The sequence below is a fragment of the Parasteatoda tepidariorum genome, chromosome 2, assembly GCF_982258835.1.
Source record: "Parasteatoda tepidariorum strain Cologne lab strain chromosome 2, Ptep-v5.0, whole genome shotgun sequence".
Classification (NCBI taxonomy): domain Eukaryota; kingdom Metazoa; phylum Arthropoda; class Arachnida; order Araneae; family Theridiidae; genus Parasteatoda; species Parasteatoda tepidariorum.
Window position 1 is genome coordinate 120,167,391 of NC_141756.1, and position 20,513 is coordinate 120,187,903.

At 27.6% G+C, this 20,513-nt stretch overlaps 1 protein-coding gene across 3 annotated transcripts in view; it reads right to left on the reverse strand.

Moving 5' to 3' along the window:
* The window catches only part of INPP5E (Inositol-3-phosphate synthase), a 42,925-nt gene continuing 22,412 nt past the window's right edge, over positions 1-20,513 (reverse strand). The window contains exons 5-11 of one of the 3 annotated variants that reach the window (XM_043056330.3): positions 20,312-20,431; positions 17,374-17,478; positions 13,333-13,500; positions 7,930-8,042; positions 5,723-5,859; positions 3,845-3,891; positions 1-2,628 (exon numbers count right to left, since the gene is read on the reverse strand). In XM_043056330.3, coding sequence (XP_042912264.2) covers positions 2,555-2,628; positions 3,845-3,891; positions 5,723-5,859; positions 7,930-8,042; positions 13,333-13,500; positions 17,374-17,478; positions 20,312-20,431 — 764 coding nt within the window. In that variant the 3' untranslated portion in view covers positions 1-2,554. The remainder of the gene's footprint in view (positions 2,629-3,844; positions 3,892-5,722; positions 5,860-7,929; positions 8,043-13,332; positions 13,501-17,373; positions 17,479-20,311; positions 20,432-20,513) is intronic. The other 2 variants (XM_087158234.1, XM_087158235.1) reach the window with 2 other exon arrangements.

Sequence of the window (20,513 nt, forward strand, 5' to 3'; positions counted from 1 at the left end):
TGATTGTGAGAAATAGTGGTTTATTGAGATGGGAACTGATAGATCGAAACAATAAAAATTATAGCTACAAATATAAAGTTCTGAAAATATCTCACAAAATAATAAATCATTTGGCTTAAGGATGGTTTGCAGAAAAATTTCTGAAAATACAATACAGTACAAAATATAAGAATAATATAAATGAAGTGTGATAATAAACATGTCTATTTATCATAAGAGCAAATTTCTAGTGTTTTTCTTTTCACAATATATATATAAGCATTCACAGATGGTACCTGGATATAGCAAAGTATAATATCACACATAGTCTTAAACAACATACATATATCTGTTATTTTGTATAAGTATTTGACAATAAAAATTTTACTTAAAAAAAGTCATGTAGTTAAAAATACATATTGTTGCTAAGGTTCTTAACTGTATGATTTCTTTTATACTGTTAAGTCAAAGTCACAATTTTTAGGGAGGGAAGGAAAAAAACTGTATATTAAAAATACATCCCCATTAGAATACAAACATTCATAAAAAATTGAAATGAGAGATATTAGATAATAAAAACTATATGATTTTAATTTTGCACTTTTCAGTATTGAGAATAAAAATAATAACTGATTTTGCTGGTACAGTATTTACATTTTATCACAATTCAATGCCGAAAGAACCTCTTTTAGAACTAAGAAAAGGCATAGATCACTAAAATTGTAAAAGTATTTAGTATTTTTACTATTTAGTACTTTTTTTTATGATTATTGAAAAAAACTCAATATCATTATAAAACAAGTAGTATATATATTCTAAGTAGTAGAGCCAGGGTTAAGTGATGTAGCAACTAAGATATTACATTTTAAAACAAGAATATTTATTTTATTTTATTTTAAAATTATGCTATTTTTTTTTTCATATTTTCAGATCTCACAGACAATAAAATCAACCAAATGCTGTTTATTTTAAGTGAAGAAATCAAAATCTTGTTACAAAGCTGTATAAGTAAAAGAAATGAGTTTTTTAAGTCAGATACTCTGTATTCTTATATAAAAACAGTAGCAGTTCAAAACTGCAATGTCATTTAATCTTTTCATTCCTTAAAGGAGCACAAGGTCTCAGTTATGCTTATCCACCCCACCCAATTTTCAGCAAAGAAATTTATCTAATTTCAACTTATGCCTAATATCCCTGTTAATAGTTTTAAATTGACCTTAATGCCAAGTCATTTTTTCGTCTACCTTGTGGAATACATTACAAAGACTGTCGCATTTCTAATTTTTCTGGTCTTCTCGAAACATCTCCATTTTCTCTTTTCTATTTAGTAAACAAAGTGCTTTACAATCTGATTTAATTCTTTTAATGGCAATTTAAAATGAACAAGAACTATTTGTGAAGGATGGCGGACACTTAAATATAAATAAAAATATACTTAAAGCAATTTCCATAAAATTATAAATACCTATATACTTTTTACAGTTTCCAAAAATAACATGCTATAAAATGAATTCTTACCAAAGATCGAAACAATCTAGGATTAATCATTTAACCTTTATTTTTTCAATTATTAAATACATGAAACAAAAATGCTTATCTTGACTAGAAAAGTAATAATAATGTATAACATGACTAATAATGACCAGAAACGTCAGTGAATATTTTCATAGGCAAAGAAAGGGAACAAAACACATAACTTAAAAAACAAATAAAAATGAATTTAAATAACAATTCCTCTAATTTAAGTGTGCCTGAATAAGTTACAAATAAAATATAAAATTCTAACCCTTACCAATTGTTTTGAGAAAAAAAAGCAAAAAATTAATGCTTTTTTATTTTATTAATAAATACGAGGAATTTAAGCAAAACATAATACACAAGTTTTAAGTTGAATTTTTTAATTTTTTTTGCGTAAAAATTATTTAATTTAAAATCAGTTTACTATCCCGAGTTATCTCCGGCAAATGAAAAAGCTAAATATTAGTCTTTGTAAGATAATTTTTAAAACAAGGGACAACACTAAGTGATAATTTTCAAACAATAGTGGAATGATACGCCATTATTCTTTTTCCCTTGTAAATTCAGTAACCATCGTATATGCAAACTTCCAAACACAGCAGATAATGTTTTGTTTGCCTCCAGCCGAGTAAAAACGTGATAAAACAAAACAAACTGACAAATTCTGCTACGCCTGAGTTTTCTCGGGACAATAAATATTTGAGTTAACTCGGTTCAACATACCTGAGTTAACTCGGAATAATCAGAGAAGCGGTTAATTAAATGTCTTCAATTTTCATAAGACATCACATAAATGTATTATATTAAGTAGAAAATCTTCTATTCACCTTCATTATGTCCAAAAATTCCATAGATATCCTTAAAAAATAGTTTTTTTTTAATAGATAATCTTTAAATACACTTTATGCCCTAGAGCCAGCTAGGATAATCTTTAAACACACAGATTTCCATGTAAGACTGCATATAAAACTATACTCTTAACTAAAATAAGTGATTAAAATATTTCTCTGATTTTCAATGGACGGAATATATGAAAAATGCTACGCCATATCATCTTTCACATCATGCTACACACCGCACTTTGTTTATGATCTCTGCTCACTTCAAGAAAGTTAGCTCTTCTTTTGAGAGCTGCAAAAGAACCAAAAGTAATCATTATTAAAAATAATAATCATAACTAATATTTTTTTTTAACAATTCAATAAGCTACAGACTGATTTAAATTTCAGAAAAGAAGTTATTTAAAGTTAGTAAGACTAAAATATGAAACATTTCCTTCTTTATCATGTTGCACATTTTTCCATGGTTCAAAAAATAATCATATATCACCATGATTAATAAAATAATAACAAAGAGAAATAAAAACAAGACTTAGTAATAATAGTATAAAACTAAAAATAAATAAATACAAATAAAACATCATGAATAATAATAACAGGGTGCGTAGCCAGATTTTTTAACAAAAAAACCTTTTAAGTATTAACAAAAACGTCCCGATTGACAAAAAGGCATTCTTCTCCAACACGACAATGCCTGACCTCATATCGCCAATATGACCAAGAAAGCTATCCAAACGCTTGGCTGGGAAGCGCTGCCACATCCTCCATATTCTCCGGACTTGGCGCCTTCAGATTTCTACCTAGATCGCTTTCAAATGCATTACGCGCCATTTCGCTCAATAATGACGTTGAATTACGGGCTTGGTTGGAAATTTTTTTCGAGACGCTTTCGGGTGATAAATACCAAAGAGGCATCGCAAAACTCGTTGAACGTTGGGAGGAAGTCGTAAACAACAACAGGGAGTACATTATTGATAAAATTGTTGATATTTTATGTAAAAAATAAAGTTATAAAAATGTTTAAAAAAAATGTAGGAACTTATGCAATAACCCAATACTTTTTAAGTGCTCAAAAAGTATTTTTAATCACTTTCTATAAAAAAATCATCATTAGGATCAGAGCAGTAATAAAAAATATTTTTTACTATCATTTAAAGATCTTAATTTAAAAACCTAAAATCAATAAAACTCAAAAACTTTACATAATCATGATAAAAAAACAACTAGTTTCTGATAAATATTGCAGAGAAACTGATGAAAATCATGCATTTTTTGTAATTTAGAACGACAATCGTTACCAAAAAATCTTTTTAAAAGATAGAAAATTAAGCACTTTTTAAAAACTCTGAAAGCACTTGTAAGGGCTTTTAAAAAAACATAAATAAAAAATAGCACCTTTAAGCACTTTTTAAAAATGCTACGCACCCTGAATAAGAAATAGAAATTGCGTGATTAATCACATGAAAATAAGAAAATAAAATTAGTCCTTCTAGACAACAGTAATATACCTTCTAAATAAACATCTCTTTTAAATATACCAGCAGCTAACGGTACGCTGAAAAAGAAAAAGAATTCAAATTCAACATGTTATACATTGTTTCAAGTTTTCAGAGAGAAAAATGGTGAAACTTTTAATAGAATATAATTTGTGGCAATTTATCTAATAATGAAAAATGCCTAAAACAACTTAGGCTGAAGGAGTAACAGTGAAGTTTCGCTACTAGAATATCCAATACAACAATAACTCCCTTTACTGCGATAATGTTTAATGGTCCCGACCAACTTGCATATGAAATAATGTCATGCTCCTCTCAATATTACAAAAACCCCTACAAAATTCTTTTTTTCTCCCTCCAAATTTCAACCTTATTTTCGCCATTTATTATTGGTTTTTAAATAATGCAAAAAATCTTATTTTATCATCTTTTGCCGTTTTTTCCATCTTTTCTGACAAGAGAAGACTCACTGCTGACCACCGTAAGAACTTCCATTCTTAAAATTGCCTTCCTTATCTCTTAAGAAGTCACAGATGTAACATTCCTATCTGATTTCATTTCCTTCATGTCAAAAGCTGATCATGAGTTACAAATGATCACAAGCATCACATTCAAACCTGAAAGAGAATTTTTTCTGAAGAGGGTGGGCAGAGTGAAGGTGGGCAGAGTACCATTCACAAATGAAAATAGTTTTCATGCATTGGACTCAATGCATACTTTGTTGATTGACTTGACAGTAAAAAAAAAAAAAATGAATAAACAAACAAAAATATCTGATTATTTTCAATAAAAACAGTTTTTAGGTACGTTTAAGATCTTATTTCCTGAATTTATTTCAAATGTTTTCAATATTTAACCATAATTAACACTCTGCAAATTATTTTTTTGCATAATATATAAATAATAAATACATTTATAGTTAATACATGTATAACATTAAAATTTAAAAAAAAATCTTATTCTGTCCCCCAAGTATGTAGGCTTCGATATAATAATATATCTTGCTACAAATTTATTTGGTCCCCAAAATATTGTTGTAGCGAGGTTTTACCAGTAAAACCACCAAAAGACATGTGAGCTAAAAGACTAGAAAATGTAAGGTTCATTGGACTTTTTCTAAATAGCCAAAATCAAAGCAGCTTTTGTGAAGAGCTAAATTATTCAACCTATGGCATACAAGGGTCTGTCTAGGTGTTTTTGAGAGGTACCAATTTTGTAAAAAATTTAGACATAATTTGTTAAAATTAAAAGTTACATTAAAAATCAACAAAAAAAATATGGTAAAATAAGAAATGATTTTCAAAAATTGTCACTACAAATAAAAACAATTTACGATTGGTAAATTTCTATATATTTTTTCCCATACATTAAAAAATAATTTTGCTATTGTAAAATTTCGAGCTTAAAATTGTATCCAAATTTATCCATTGTCCATAGTTAAATTTCAACTTGTATTTAGAAGAACTAGAACTAAAAGTCATTTTCATTATGAGAACTTTCATTATTTTCGACTAAGTGATACAGAAAAAAGCTTCATAGTGAAAAAAAAATTTTCATAAAAAATAAGGGTCTGTTAGAATAAACTTACAATAATGTTAAGGATAATGCTCGAATGATGTTTGAATTTTGATTTCCTGAATAGTTTATAGAGAGAGAATCTCGTTGTTTCATTTTACTCGGAGATTTATAGTTTTTTATGGAGATACAAAAACAAAATTTTAGGAGGCAGAGAATCTTAGAACATGTTCTTTATAAAGTATTTTGTGAAACTACCATTTTTTCTAAAGTTGAACTTGTGAAAGTACCGCTAAACGGTAGTAAATTTGCCCTAGACAGACCCCTGACATATCATTTAAATATTTACTCATGAATGAAGTAAATATTACTCACTCATCCCTTCCTGGCTTGAGAGTAACATTAAAAATTCCATAGACAGGTTTATGATCAGATGATACCAATTCTGGCACAGAATTATAATGAAGGCAAGAAATGCAAGAGGACTCTTTAAACCGATACAATACTCGATCCTAAAACAAGAACAAATTAAAGAAACATGTGATACAATAGTTTGTTAAGTGAAACCATAACTTTTTATAAATACTGTATGTGCTTATTATCTTATGCAATATATATTTAAAAAAATATACACTCAATATTTCCTTAGTATCAAATCATTTTCATTTATTCATAAACAAGTAATATAAAAAAAAAAATGTAAAGTCAATTCCTACTTAAGTAAAACAAATAATATTCATTTTAGTGTGGTATTGCTTTTATGATGTTTTGTTACTTTTATATATATGTGGTATTGCTTTTATGATGTTGTGTTACTTTTATCTTCGCTGCACTGCTCTGCACTGCTATAATTACTTTAAAATTTTAGTTTCTCTTTCATAAGTTTTCACCTGCCCTTTTCTGCCCTTAAATAATTAAGCCAAAAAAAAAAAAAAAAGAAATAGCAAGTATAGCCCTACTTATTTTGTGATGGTGGTAACAGCCAATAAGAGTTGAGTATGCTTTGGGGGCTTGGTTAGAGGAGGTGAGAGAAAAGGAAAGGACACACATGGTTTTGGAGAGCTGAGGTTAAGACACAAAAAAATATGAGGATCCTCAACAGCTAAGTTATATTATAAGATTTTCTATCACCCCTTAATTATTTTTTTATTTATTTTATATTGTAGCAGTGCAGCTTCATAATGTATAATTTTATGTAAATTCATTTTATGTACCTATTATTAATTGGTGTGAATGCCTTCCTGGAACAAAATTTGTAACTCTAAATATCTTAAATGATCTACTTTAAATAAATAGTTTTAACACCTTGCAATTAGTGATCATTCTAATGATCTTGTTCTCTTACTTAAGAGTATATTATTTTTAATTGTTATTCATTTTTATTCTTATAAAAATATATGTGGTGATGTTCTCATCACCACACACACCAATTAATAATAGGTACATAAAATGAATTTACATGAAATTATACATTATGAAGCTGCACTGCTACAATATAAAATAAATAAAAAAATAATTAAGGGGTGATAGAAAATCTTATAATATAACTTAGCTGTTGAGGATCCTCATATTTTTTTGTGTCTTAACCTCAGCTCTCCAAAACCATGTGTGTCCTTTCCTTTTCTCTCACCTCCTCTAACCAAGCCCCCAAAGCATACTCAACTCTTATTGGCTGTTACCACCATCACAAAATAAGTAGGGCTATACTTGCTATTTCTTTTTTTTTTTTTTTTTGGCTTAATTATTTAAGGGCAGAAAAGGGCAGGTGAAAACTTATGAAAGAGAAACTAAAACTTTAAAGTAATTATAGCAGTGCAGAGCAGTGCAGCAAAGATAAAAGTAACACAACATCATAAAAGCAATACCACATATATATAAAAGTAACAAAACATCATAAAAGCAATACCACATTAGTTTCGTTTAATTAAATTTGATTAATGAATTAATATTTGAAAAAAACTGTATTAACATCAAGTGTTATCCATTACAAGTTTAAAAATATGTTTTTGAACTAGAGAGGATGAATAAAAAGTAATTTATTAACAATTGAAAGTTTGAAACAAGATATATAAATATAGATAGCGGACTAATAGTCGGAATTGAAGGCGTGTGGTATCAGACTACTATAAAAGTATAAATTTGGTGACCACACATGCTACTATGTAATGTTCTTTATTGAATTTATCCGACACAGCAAATCTTATTTATATGTGGGCAATAAACTATTTCTTAGTTCAAATAGTGTTATCCACTATAAGTTTAAAAAAATGTATTTGAATGGATAAATAAAAAGTATTTTATTAACCGTATATAGGGAGAGTGGGAACTAATAGTAGGAATTTAAATAATAGGAACACAAAATTATTACTAAACTGTATAATTTAATGTGCTCTACAATGCATTTTTTTTATACTTTTTAAATTTTAAAAAATTTTGAAATTCAATTAATTTTGAAATTCAATAAAATTAAGAGCATTATTCATGTGGCTTTCTAAAATTTTAAGTAGCCATAAAATAAAAGTCCTCATAACATATATATATAATTATAAAAATTAAACAAAATAATGATGTTTTGCACTTACGGTATATGATGGTACTCTCTGTTTTGTGGAATCAAAAGCATTTGTGCCAACATCAAATTTGAAAGATGGATCAAAATTAATGAAACCTTCCTGAAACCCATGAAAAGCTGCTCCTAAAAAAACAGGAAAAAGGTTAAATAAATTTATTGATCTAAATAAATCTGAAAACAATTACCTTAAAATTTGTTAAAGATGTTTGTTATCCTTTTTTTAGAAAGAAAGTTTACTATGAGCATGAAGATTGATTTTTGATGGAAATCTACTTTGCAGACATGATCCATAATTTTTTTGCTTCTACTAATGGATATAGACAATATTCCGACATTTATTAACAAAATCATATTTTCTATCCAAAATAAATTAGTTGTTTAAAAACGTCTCATACAAAATTTGTACCAAAGAGAGTAAAGGATCAAAAATAAAAAAAGCAATTGAATTTATAAATAAATAATTATTATTCTGTATAATTTTTAAATACAGTAGAGAACCGATTATCCGGAACGATCGGGACTATCGCTATTCCGGATAACTGATTTTTCCGGTTTTCTGAATCGCTACAAAAAGCCGTTTTTTTAGTGTTAAACCCAAATAAAAAAAAAAAAAATATATTTGGAAATAATCTTAAAAATAAGAAAAAACGATGAGGTAATACACTAATGATTACTTCTGAAATGATGGTAAGGTAAACATCTTTCAAAAAAGAAAGAAAAATCCTAAAATCTTATGAGGGAAAATTTTTTTTTTTTAAAAATTGCGGGAAAATTTATCGAATTTCGTTCCGGTTTTTTGGTTTTCCGGTTTTCTGATTTCCGGATAACGGGTTCTGTACTGTACTTCTAATAATAGAAACAGGTCATTGAAGTTATAAACACTGATGACCTGGCTAATGAAATACCAATTAAGAAATGATTATTAACCTATGATTTGGAATGCGGAGAATGATTTATTATTGGCGCTTTATCAAAATCCAACACTGCCAAAAATGAAGCTGATCAAGCCAAGCCTGCAATTACCTAATGTTAAAATTGAACTACAAAAAGTCTCATAAAATATTATAGCAACAAAATGCATTTTTATTGAAATATTTACTGCAGTTGAAGAATGAGAGATTAAAAATAGATTTTGATACTCAGTTTTTGTGGCATTGAATAAATGATTTATTTGATTGGAAAAAGTGATTAAAATTGAGAAATAAAGGAAATTAAAAAGCTAGAAAATATATAACACCTATAATGGTATAACAAAAAATTAATCACTCAATCAACAAAATAAATTTAGTTTTTTCTTCCTTTTTCAAATTGAATTTGAAAATAAAAAAAAAGATTACAATCACATGCTTGATATATACTGCTATTGATAAGATTTAACAAACTGTTGACAGGGGACTAGCTAACTTGTTTTTTCATGCCCAAATCTTGTTGACCAATGATGAGTTAACTCATCTTGACACTTGCATTATCAATTCACTTTATGAAACCCAATAGACGAACAAAAGAGAATATTGCAAAAACATTGCGCATTGTGAATAATAAAAAATACTATGCAGCATGACAAAGTTTCCACGTAAAATTGATAGCCTACAAAGTGTAAAAAGAAAATAATTCCTAAATTTAAATATGTCTAAAAAACAATAAATTATAATTTCTGTTGGGAATTGCTTGACACATGTTGAATATGAGTCATCACACATTTTTTTTTTCACTTGTGATTTCATTTTCAACTTCTACAACCTTTTGTCACAGTGATATGTGACTGAAGAATAGCTCATAAGACAACAAATACTTTTATTCTTTGTTCTACCCAACCTCGTCTAGCATGAAACCTTGCAAAGTAAAAATGAACTAAAAGCTTGATGTAACAAGTACAATAGATTACAAGAAGTTTGCCAAGTTTCCAAGTCACTGTCAAATTACTATTATTAAAATTAGAAAATGTGTATGCTTGCAAGGAGCTACGAATTACTGACCTCTTACACTTCTTTTAGCAACATTTATTTATTTATTTTTTGCAGAATATAAATTTTTATAACGTTTTAGTGAGCAATACTATGCAAAAAAAAGAGAGAGAAAAAGGGTAAAATGAAAGGTATTTTATTTATTTCTGGCATAAATGAAAACTTATTTTTTATATGGATCAAAAATTTGTGATGCATATTAAAAAAAAGTGGTTTAAATGTACAATGCATAAAGTTTATTAAAATTTACTTGTCTCTTGAGGAATCTTTTAATCTAAAAAGCAGCTGTTTATTGATATATACAGATAAATATTTTTTAAAAAAATCAGTAAATTTTAAAATTAAGCATCATAAATAAACGCGAAAACTAAAACTTAACCCAGGGATCCGCCATATTTTAAATTTTCAAATCTATAGCTTTTTAAGACTTTCTATTAATAATTCCAAGAATTTCTCACGACTTACCAAAGTTACTATTTTCTCCGACAAAAACACAATAACATTAAAAAAGCATTATAATAACATTAACTTAAATGATAGGTACAACCAAAACTGTTATACTCTGCATCTTATCATAAATACACACGGAAACTAAAAATTAATCAATTGTTTCATTCATTTTGTTTGTCTATTTTAATTTCCATTTGTCAACCTATTAAATAAGTGGAAGATTTATAAAGTTTTTAAGATGGGTTTTAAAATTTCGAGTATTGTTTGTGTGTATACCAGAATGAAATTTTAAATTAAGCAACAAAAGGAATGAGACACAGCAGATAACAAAAAAGGAAATCCTGTTAAGTTTACGACATAAATTGTCATTATTTTATAATGAATAAAGCATAAAACATAAATACCCTTCCTGATCAGCAACAAAATTCAACTTGATTGGAATACCTTGCACTTAAATTTGACATTAAATGAACTTGAAATGAAAATTTTCATTATGTTTACTATACTCTTATATTTTAAAATTTTGAGTAGACCAAAATGTATTAAATTTTCAACACAAACATTATTTATGCAATTTAATTATACAAAATTTTGAACAGTATTATAAGTTAAATTCACTTAATTTATTCTGAACATATAAATGATTTTAAAAGTATCGTTAAAAATTTTTGAAGAAAAGAAAAACAAACTTAAACAGCCAACAGAATAAAATATCTGGAAATTTAAAAAAAAAATAGAAACTCAAAAATTAAAAGTTTTCAAATTAATTTTTAATGAAACATTGATTTATTCAGATTTTAACTTTTCATTTAAGGAACTTACTTCTCAGACAAATAGTATTTAAACATATAATAAATTTAAAATTATTTGAGGAAATGACCCCACAAAGTTAACACCTTTAGTGAATTGATCATCTCATTTAAGGATTAGATTAAATCTACTTTTTTATAACCTCCTTGCAACTATATATATATATATATACACACACAAGTCCCTGCCCACATTATTAGACACACGATAAGATTCCATGTAAAATCTAAATTATCAGGTGATACTAAACAGCTTTATTGTTTTTATGTGACTGATACCGATTTGCATTTGTTTAAACCCGTGTATCGTATTGGTAAAAAAAAATTACATATAATATAAATTCGACGATTGGATAAACTAGTAAATTAGACAATATATTATATAAATATAGTATATTTATTATATCAGGTATTTTATAAGTATATTAAAATACTTAGATCAAATTTTAAGACATATTGTAGTGTTTTAATAATTATATGTTTTGCACAAGATTATATGCAATACTTTTATATTTAAACATACACGTAATTTGTTTTTATTTAGGAAATTTTTCATATACTTCCTATTTGTATTTATTTTTAACATATTGCACTACAAATGTTAACAAATTGATACTTGAACGTAAACCGTGTAAAAACAATAAAGTTGTATAGCACCACCAGATAATTAAGTTTTAACATAGAATCTTATAGTTTGGCCAGGGACAGTAGAGCACCGATTATCCGAACCCTTATTATCCGAATGTTCAATTATCCGAACCACGTCCGAATTCGTTTTTTTTTTTTTTTAAGTTTAGAATACTTTTTAACTTATCGACAATTTTTCTAAATTTAAAAGAATAAAGAATATCCACTACATCTGAAGACCATATTTAATTTACAACCTTTTTTTTTAGCAGTTTTCTTATAGTAGCCAGTACATACACGTATACAGTTAAACCTACATACCCCTTTAGCCCTCTTCAACTGAAAATTATCTTCCAAGAATGCGAGCTTCGATTTGACAGACAACAATGGTTGAAATTAGGAAGGAGTTTATGAATAGATATGTGCTGAAGTTCTACTATTGGGGGATGGGTACTTGTCACTTATGGTTAATGATTAGTGATTACAGTGCTTGGAATCTGAAATCTTGGAATAAAAGTCTTAACAAAAAAATAAACGAAACTGAAGTTTTAGAACTAGTAGATCTTCCCGATGAAAAGATGCCAGGTTATACAGCAGAAGAAATAGAACACTGGTGTCGAGACACTGAAAACGACCCAGGATTTCAAATTTTAAATGATGATGAAATTGTTGCTGAAATTTTGAATGAAAATTGGAACTCCACAAACGAAGAGGAAGAAGTAGGTAATTAAATTCAAGATAGTGGACCTTCTCATATAGAAGCATGCAATTCATTAGATATTGCAATGAATTGGTTAAAATGTCAAAATGGTGTTGATCCAGTTCTGTTGATTTATTTAAAAAGAATAAGGGCTGCTCAAAAAAGAGCATCTTCTTTGAAACAAAAGTCTTTGCTGGATTTCTTTTGCAATGGAACATAAAGAAAAATGTGGTAAAATCAGCAATTGATAAAAAAAAATTATAAAAAGCTGAAATATGATGAAAATTCAAAATAAAAAAAAAAGTTTAAAAAAATAAATGAAAAAATATTTAAAAATTGAAAAAAAAAATTTTAAACACGCCAGAGCTATTTTAGATAATACTACCAGTCCTAAGCCTAGAAAAAGTGTGAAGGGAAGTTAGTGCATAAATAATAATCATTTAAACTAGATTTTAAACAACTTTCCAATTATCCGAACTTTTCATTACCCAAACCACGTTCGGTCCCGAGCAGTTCGGATAATTGACGCTCTACTGTATCTTCATAAAAAATTTTAAATTTAAAGTACAGAAAAAATGAGCAGAAGTAAATCTAAAGTGAAGAAAATACAAACAAATTACTGCAAGATAACCTCCCTACTAATTAACTAACTCAGCAAAGATTTGTTAGCACTGATTTTGAAAACATTTTTTCAGCATTCATAATTGCATGATTAACTATAGGTTTACCTTAAATCCCTTTTATATTTAAAGTAAAAAAAAACAATGGAGGTTAAACAGAATTCACCATGAAAAGTTTCTCCTCTGGTCCCCTTTAACTACCTTTAAAACTTAAACTGAAACTATGGTAAAATTCATACAAACCTTCCTTGATTGCTTTTTGGAGTTGATCATGCTTCAATAACGTACTGCAGGATTCATTATTGGAGTGGTCTCTCTCTTTCATGAAACGCAAAACTGCAAGCCTATTCCACATTATTCTGAAATTCAGATCACCGCACCAAAAGACACAATCAAATCGTGATGTCACATCTAAAACAAAATATTAAAAGTCATTTCACTTACTTTCTTATATCAAACAGATGTATAAAGAATGACCAAAAGACTCTATTTAAATTAAGTAAAGATAATGAGAAACTTTATCCAATTTTATAAGCAGAATCCAACTTATGACATAACAGATGCAACAAATTAAAAACATTTCTCAATAGGTGAAGATTAGTCCGGCCATAACCATAATGTTGAAGATAAAATTTTATATTACTTTCTGTCACAATATTACTAAGCGGAAGCACTTAATTCATCAGGGGTCTGTCCAGACATTTTGTAAAAAGTTCTAGTTTTTGTAATATTGTGAAAAAATTACTCGTAATTTGTGAAATTTGTGCAAATAGAGTCCTATTATTGCAAAAAACCTTTCGAAGGAGTTTTTAAATTGTATATGGATACAAGATTATGCTCTACACTGTAAAATTATAATTAAAAAAAAATTAAATTTTCAAAAATATACAGCTATTGCTTCTACTAAATTAGAGATGCAATATACAAATATTTGGTGTTTAGCATATACTGCACAACACAGAATATTAATTTTGAACGAATAATGGAAACAAAATCACCCATACTTTTAATAATTTCAATTGACATATTTTAAATAACACAACTTAGTTATGTATCACTTCTAATGTGTTACACATTAAGTAAACTTTAACAATTTTAAAATTTATACTAGTTAGTTTTTTAAAAAATTGATCTAAGTTAATTTTTATTTACATAATATTTTATCAATTAAGTTTATGAATAATATAATGCTCAATTATTTATTTACAAAAAATATCATATAATATCAATAAGAATGTACACATGATGTTGGTAGAAGTATAAATATTTTCTTAGAATACTACATTTGGAATTTATAAATTTTTTTGACTTCGAGGAGGTTAAGGTGCATAATATAAATGAAATGAGATCAAACTTAGCCTTAGAATTAAAGCAGAAAAACATGATTTAAAAAATATTAGAGCAATATACGTCGATTGCCAGTAGATTTGAAAATATCTACTAATAGCTGAACACTCAGCATCAGTCAATTTTCCATGCCCATTTACAATAATATGCAAATGTCTTTCGAGTGTCTCTTGTGAAGGATCCGTTTAAAAGATAAATTACTTTGTAAAGGGTTCGCTTTTAAGTTAAAATATTTTGTAAAGGGTCCTTTAACAGACCCGGATTTCTTCTAAACAGACCCCTGTTCATGCTCAAAAAGTTTCTCTAATTAATAAAATAACCCTAGCAGCCAAATAACTTGGGCCCTCATTGGAGCAATATCCATTAATCTTGGCTCAATAAAGGGTTGAAAGGGCCAGTATTTTTCCAATATTGACCTTAAATAGAATTGTCCGCTTCAACCTATATTTTACAGCTACTTAATAACCAATATTAGCACTATATAGAATTGTCAGATTCACATCTGATAGTTTGTAATCATTATTCAGCCTATATAGGCCATTCTAGGACCAATATAAAAAAATCTATGTATCCCAATATTGGTCCTATAAGAACGTGTACCGAAGGACCAATATTGGGATACATAGATTTTTTTATATTGGTACAATATTGGTCCTTCGGTACACGTTCTTATAGGACCCATATTGAATCAATTTTGAGCCCAACTGGGGTTAAAATAAAATTTGTGCTATGAAAGTTTTAATTGTAATAAAAAAAACATTTTAAGAGAAAATGTAAAAAATTAAAGAAAAATTCACTCTAAAATTTCTCCAGAAATAACAAAAAATAAAACTAGTTTATCACATAAATCAAAAACTTTTTCAAGTTAGAATTAAGTTTGTTACGCACGAAAAAATAGTAATTTGTCAACAGATAGTAAAATTAACAAATAAAAACATCAGAATATAAGCAACAAAAAGAAAAAAAAAGTCTGAAAACTGGTTTTTCACAAAATTTTTTAAAATATTTGGCAATCAGAACGAAAAACATATAAATAACAAAAAGAAATCTTTGCTAATCTAAGAAAAACCATCCATGCTATGCATACATTCTTATCCTCCAACTGCTACATAATTTCTGCATTTTCAGAAAATTTTTTGATGTTTTAATAAAAGAGAATTGAAAGAATTTTGTTTACCATAGTCTTAAAAAATACATTAAAGGGTTAGAGAATTGATGATGTTGCAAAATCTTGATAAAGGTTTCATAAGAGTTCAATTGTTTTAAAAATTTCAGCTTTAGTTTGCTATCACTGATGAACATATTATGCACAGAACTCAAATGTTGGAAAGTATGTAAATTTCCAAAATAAAAATATATTTTTTTTATCATTACAATTCCAAAGGGAGAAAGCAAGACTGAAATTCAAATTTAAAGTAATTTTTTTCCCTAAAAATTAAAAAAAAAAATAAAATAAATAAAGCACACTCTGATTAAATCATTAAATTCTTCATAAAGACTATCATTTTATTAAAAAAAAAAAGTACACACCCATTCTCGATAAATCAAAACAAGCCACAAAATAGACATCAAGCAATATTTATCTAGTAAATAGTAAATTATTTAAAACAAAAATTAGTTTTAAAAATTGGTATTTATTTCTTAACATTACTGCAAAAAAGGTATATTCATCATACATATATATTATATCTCAACAAATATGCCCTTTTATATAAAAGATTGGTAATATTTATTTATTATTCCTATTTTCTGAGAATGAATACAAGCATGTATGAATATAATTTTACTTATATAAAATTATTTTTTAGTTAAATATTGTACAGAATACTTTATAAATATTTCATGAGAAAAAATTCACATTTAAAATTTCCTTCATTTGTACAAATACCTAAAATACTTTGATTAGCAATTGGTTTCACAATTTTAATAAAGTTTTTAATTCAAACTATATTTTTTATTTATTTTTGTATTTAGTATGACTTCAAATTAAAAGAAGTTTCAAAGAAAAAAAAGACTTTTTTAAAATAATAGTAAATATTATTAACTTTCTATAATGATACAGTTTAAATCCTCTCTCGATTTCGTGAAGTTCACCTCCAATGGATCCCTTCTCACGTTGGGGTTCAGGGCAATAATATCGCCGACACTCTGGCTGAGGAGGGGACAGAAGAAACTTTGATGAGTCCAAATTCACTCACCTTCATGGAACTGGCATTGAAAAAGAAAAAAGACAATGTTTCCTGGCTCGTACTCCCAAACATCACTGGTACCAAAGCCCTCGTCAAGGAGGTGCACTCAACATTCAGTGCAACCGCAAGGACCAGGCGGTGCTTACCAGCGGCCACCTTAAGTCTCTTTTTTTCGAGGGTAGTGTTAAAATCTTCCCCAACTGCCCCAGGTGCCACAACATGCAGGCTTCTCCCCAACATATCCTGGACTGTCTTGGAATGGACAAAAGGGACATTCTAAATAACCCACTTTTGGTGGCCGACTTCCTCTGGGTCATGAATTTCATGGACATTGTTTAGCCTTGCTAATTTTGGGGATAAGGAAGAAGAAATATATATTTTCTAATATTATATTATTTTTATTATATATTATGAAATGTATTTAACTATATTAATAAAATTTGTGATACAATTAAATATAATTATATAAATAAAAATTAATATAGATAATTTATCAATGTTTATAAATTTTTTTTATTAAAATGACTTTTACAGAAATAATTTAAAAACTGATAGAAAATATTTTTTTTAGATAACTTCAAAAAATTAAACAGGGGGAAACACATTCTTTTTCCTTGAGGATCAGATTTTATGGCTAGAGTGAGATAAGATTTTCTTTAACTATTTTTTTTCTATTTGATTTGCAACAGATGATACTATGCTAAACTTAATTTAAAGTGCCAAATTTTTTTTGACAAAAGAGACTTACTTTTGTTTTGATGGCTGATTTTGGAAGGAATGTTCTTAGGAAGATCAAGTCCAGCACATATTTTCTCATAATCAGATATTCTGTCAACTAAATTCTGCTCATGAGCTATAACATTATTTGTGACTTAACATTTTAATATAAAATAAATATCAATAACGTGCAATATTAAAAACAACTCATTCATTTGGCTTTGTAATATTTTAGAACAAGGGTGTGTAGCCAAATTCTTCAACAAAAAATAAGCACCTTTAAAGTACGTTTTAAGCACTTAAAAAATATGTTTAAGTACTATATACATTAACAAAATGTAATCATGATCATGATAAAATAACTAGTTTCTGACAAAGAACTCTTTTCTTGACTACATTAGCCATTGTGAAATGATCAAGAGATTTTTAGGTTTGATATCTGAGGGTGGAAAATGAAGCCTGAAATTGAGAATATCTTGAAGAAGAGTTGCATAAGAGAGTGCAATAATCTCATCGAACCCAGCTCAGTAGACGCACACGCGGATTCGCAAGTATTTGTAATATGATTTAAAACAAACATTTAAAATTATTGGCGGTTTCATACGTTTCAGAATGAGAGTACGCTGAGATGCAATACGCTTTAATGAATTGTGAAAACTTTGAATAGAACAATGCGAAAAGCATGCCTTTGCATAATATATGGCGAAAATCGACATGGTAAAAAAAAATAAATTCCATTTTTGAAAAGGGAAAATTAAGCACTTTATAAAAACACCCGATTAAAAAAACACCGCAAAGGTCTTTCAAAAAACGAAATTCAAAAGTAAGCACCTTTAAGCACGTCTTAAAAACGCTACACACCATGCAAGAGGTTACTAATTAGAGATCTAGCAACACTGAGAGTAGCGTGAAAATGTTTTAAAGAAAGCTTTAAGACGTGATGATGAGGAATATTCTTAAAATGTATAATAATTTGAGCCATCATTTATTTATTCAGGGTATCTGCTACATTTTAAATTTTCAAATTCATGACTTAACGAAGTTACTATTTTCTCTGACAAAAACACAACAATAAATTTAAAAAAGCATTATGATAACATTAATTGAAATGATGGGTATAACCAAAACTGTTATAATCTGCATCTTCATATTTATACATTTAAAAATTAAAAAAAAAACAGAGTAAAGAAAGAGTTAAAGCAATAAAATAGCTGGAAAATTGTTTGCTCTTTTCCTTCAGAATTCTTCAGAATTATATTCTAAAGATACTTCTCGTGTTCCTCGGAAAGGAAAGAAATACTCCTGATTTTCTATTCTCATTTCGGAAATAAAAAAAAATCGCCAATGACTGGCTTGCTAGAATTTTAAAGAATTTCAGCTAGAATTTTAAATTGATAAAATAAAAATAAATAATAATAACAAAAATTCTGAAATCACATAAGTTTAACAGATAATTCGCTCAAGAAATGATGTTTTTTCTTTCCTTTTTTGAAAGAACACCATAATTTTTAAAGAACATGATAAAAACCTTTTATACTTTAATAAAATATGACTGTGAGTGAAGATTTTGTTACAAATTCAGATGTACGGAACATGATATTGGGGGGAGGGGGTAAATTCCATTTTAAAAATAAGATTTTTTAGGCTATCTAAATCCATGACTTTTGACGATTTTTAAAAAAAAAAAAAAAAGCTAAAATCATGACATTACTTGATAAATTTTGTTCAATGCCGAAATTCATGATTTCCATGATTTCTCATGACTTTCCAGGAGCACAGATATTCTGTATATAAAACTGCCCACAGTTCTTAACCTGAAATAACCTTAATCGATCTACACACACTCCACCCTTAGCTAGTTTAAACCTACTTAGCCAAAATCATGATTTTTTTTAACAATAGAATACAGTAAAATGCCTTAGTGAAAAAGTCTTGTTTTATTTTCCTATTTTTCAAAATATTCTACCATGATGGAAACCGTGCTTTCTGGTATAACTGTGAAGTAAAATTAAGAAATGAGTTTCTAAATAAACTTGAATTATTTTCTTTCGAAATAAGAGAAAAATAAATTTGAATAAAATGGCAAAATTCGGCTTTAGAAATAATAGTGGAAATAGCCAGTGTAACATGAAATACTCAATGAAATGTTTTTATTAATTCTAAAGTTCACATCAAGATTTCTTACCATAATGTTATTTTTTTCATCCTATTAACAGGGTGCGTCGCTGAATATTTCAACAAAAAATAAGCACCTTTTAAGTACTTTGTAAGCACTACATACATTAACAAAATGTGAAGTAATTTTCAAAGACTTTACATGATCATGATAAAATAACTAGCTTCTGACCAAAAACTGTTTTCTTGATTATATTAGCCATTATAAAAAAATCTAAAGACTTTTCAGTTTGATTTCCAAGGGTGGAAAATGAAGCTTGAAATTGAGAATATCTTGCAAAATGCAACAGAGTTACACATAAAAGTGCAACAATCTCACTAAACTCAGTTCAGTATAGGCATATGCGAACCCACAAGTATTTCGTCAAATATGTAAAATGATTGGCGCTTTCATACGCTACGAACTGACAACAGACCGAAATGGATTGTGAAAATGCTAAATAGAACAATATAAAACCTACTCTTTTGAATAATATGTGGCAAAATTCGTTATGGTAAAGAAAAAAAACATCCAATAAGAAAAAGCAATTTTAAGGGCTTTTAAAAAACAAAAATAAACACCTTTAAGCACTTTTTATAAAAACGCTACACACCATGATTAGCGTATGTAACAATAACAAATAGTTATTCGTCAAAAATATCCAATGACAAATTTTTCTCCCACACATAAAAGAACTTTCTTCTACCTACACATATTTCTCAAAATTATTTATGTCGAAATAATTTAAATTACAAAAAATCAAATGCCTACATTAATACTTTAAAAGATGCTAAAATATAAAAAACAAACTTACCAGTTAAGTGTGAATTAACAAACAGAAAAGAGGTTCCAAATAGCATAAAGCATATCGCAACAGCTCCCTTGGTCTTCACCATTGAACCAACTCTAGTAGCAATATTTGCATCTTCAGGTTCTAAAACACAAGTTTATAGAATTAAAATATAATACTGTATAACTATTTTTAAATTTAAGTGAAAAAATGTACATTCAATCTA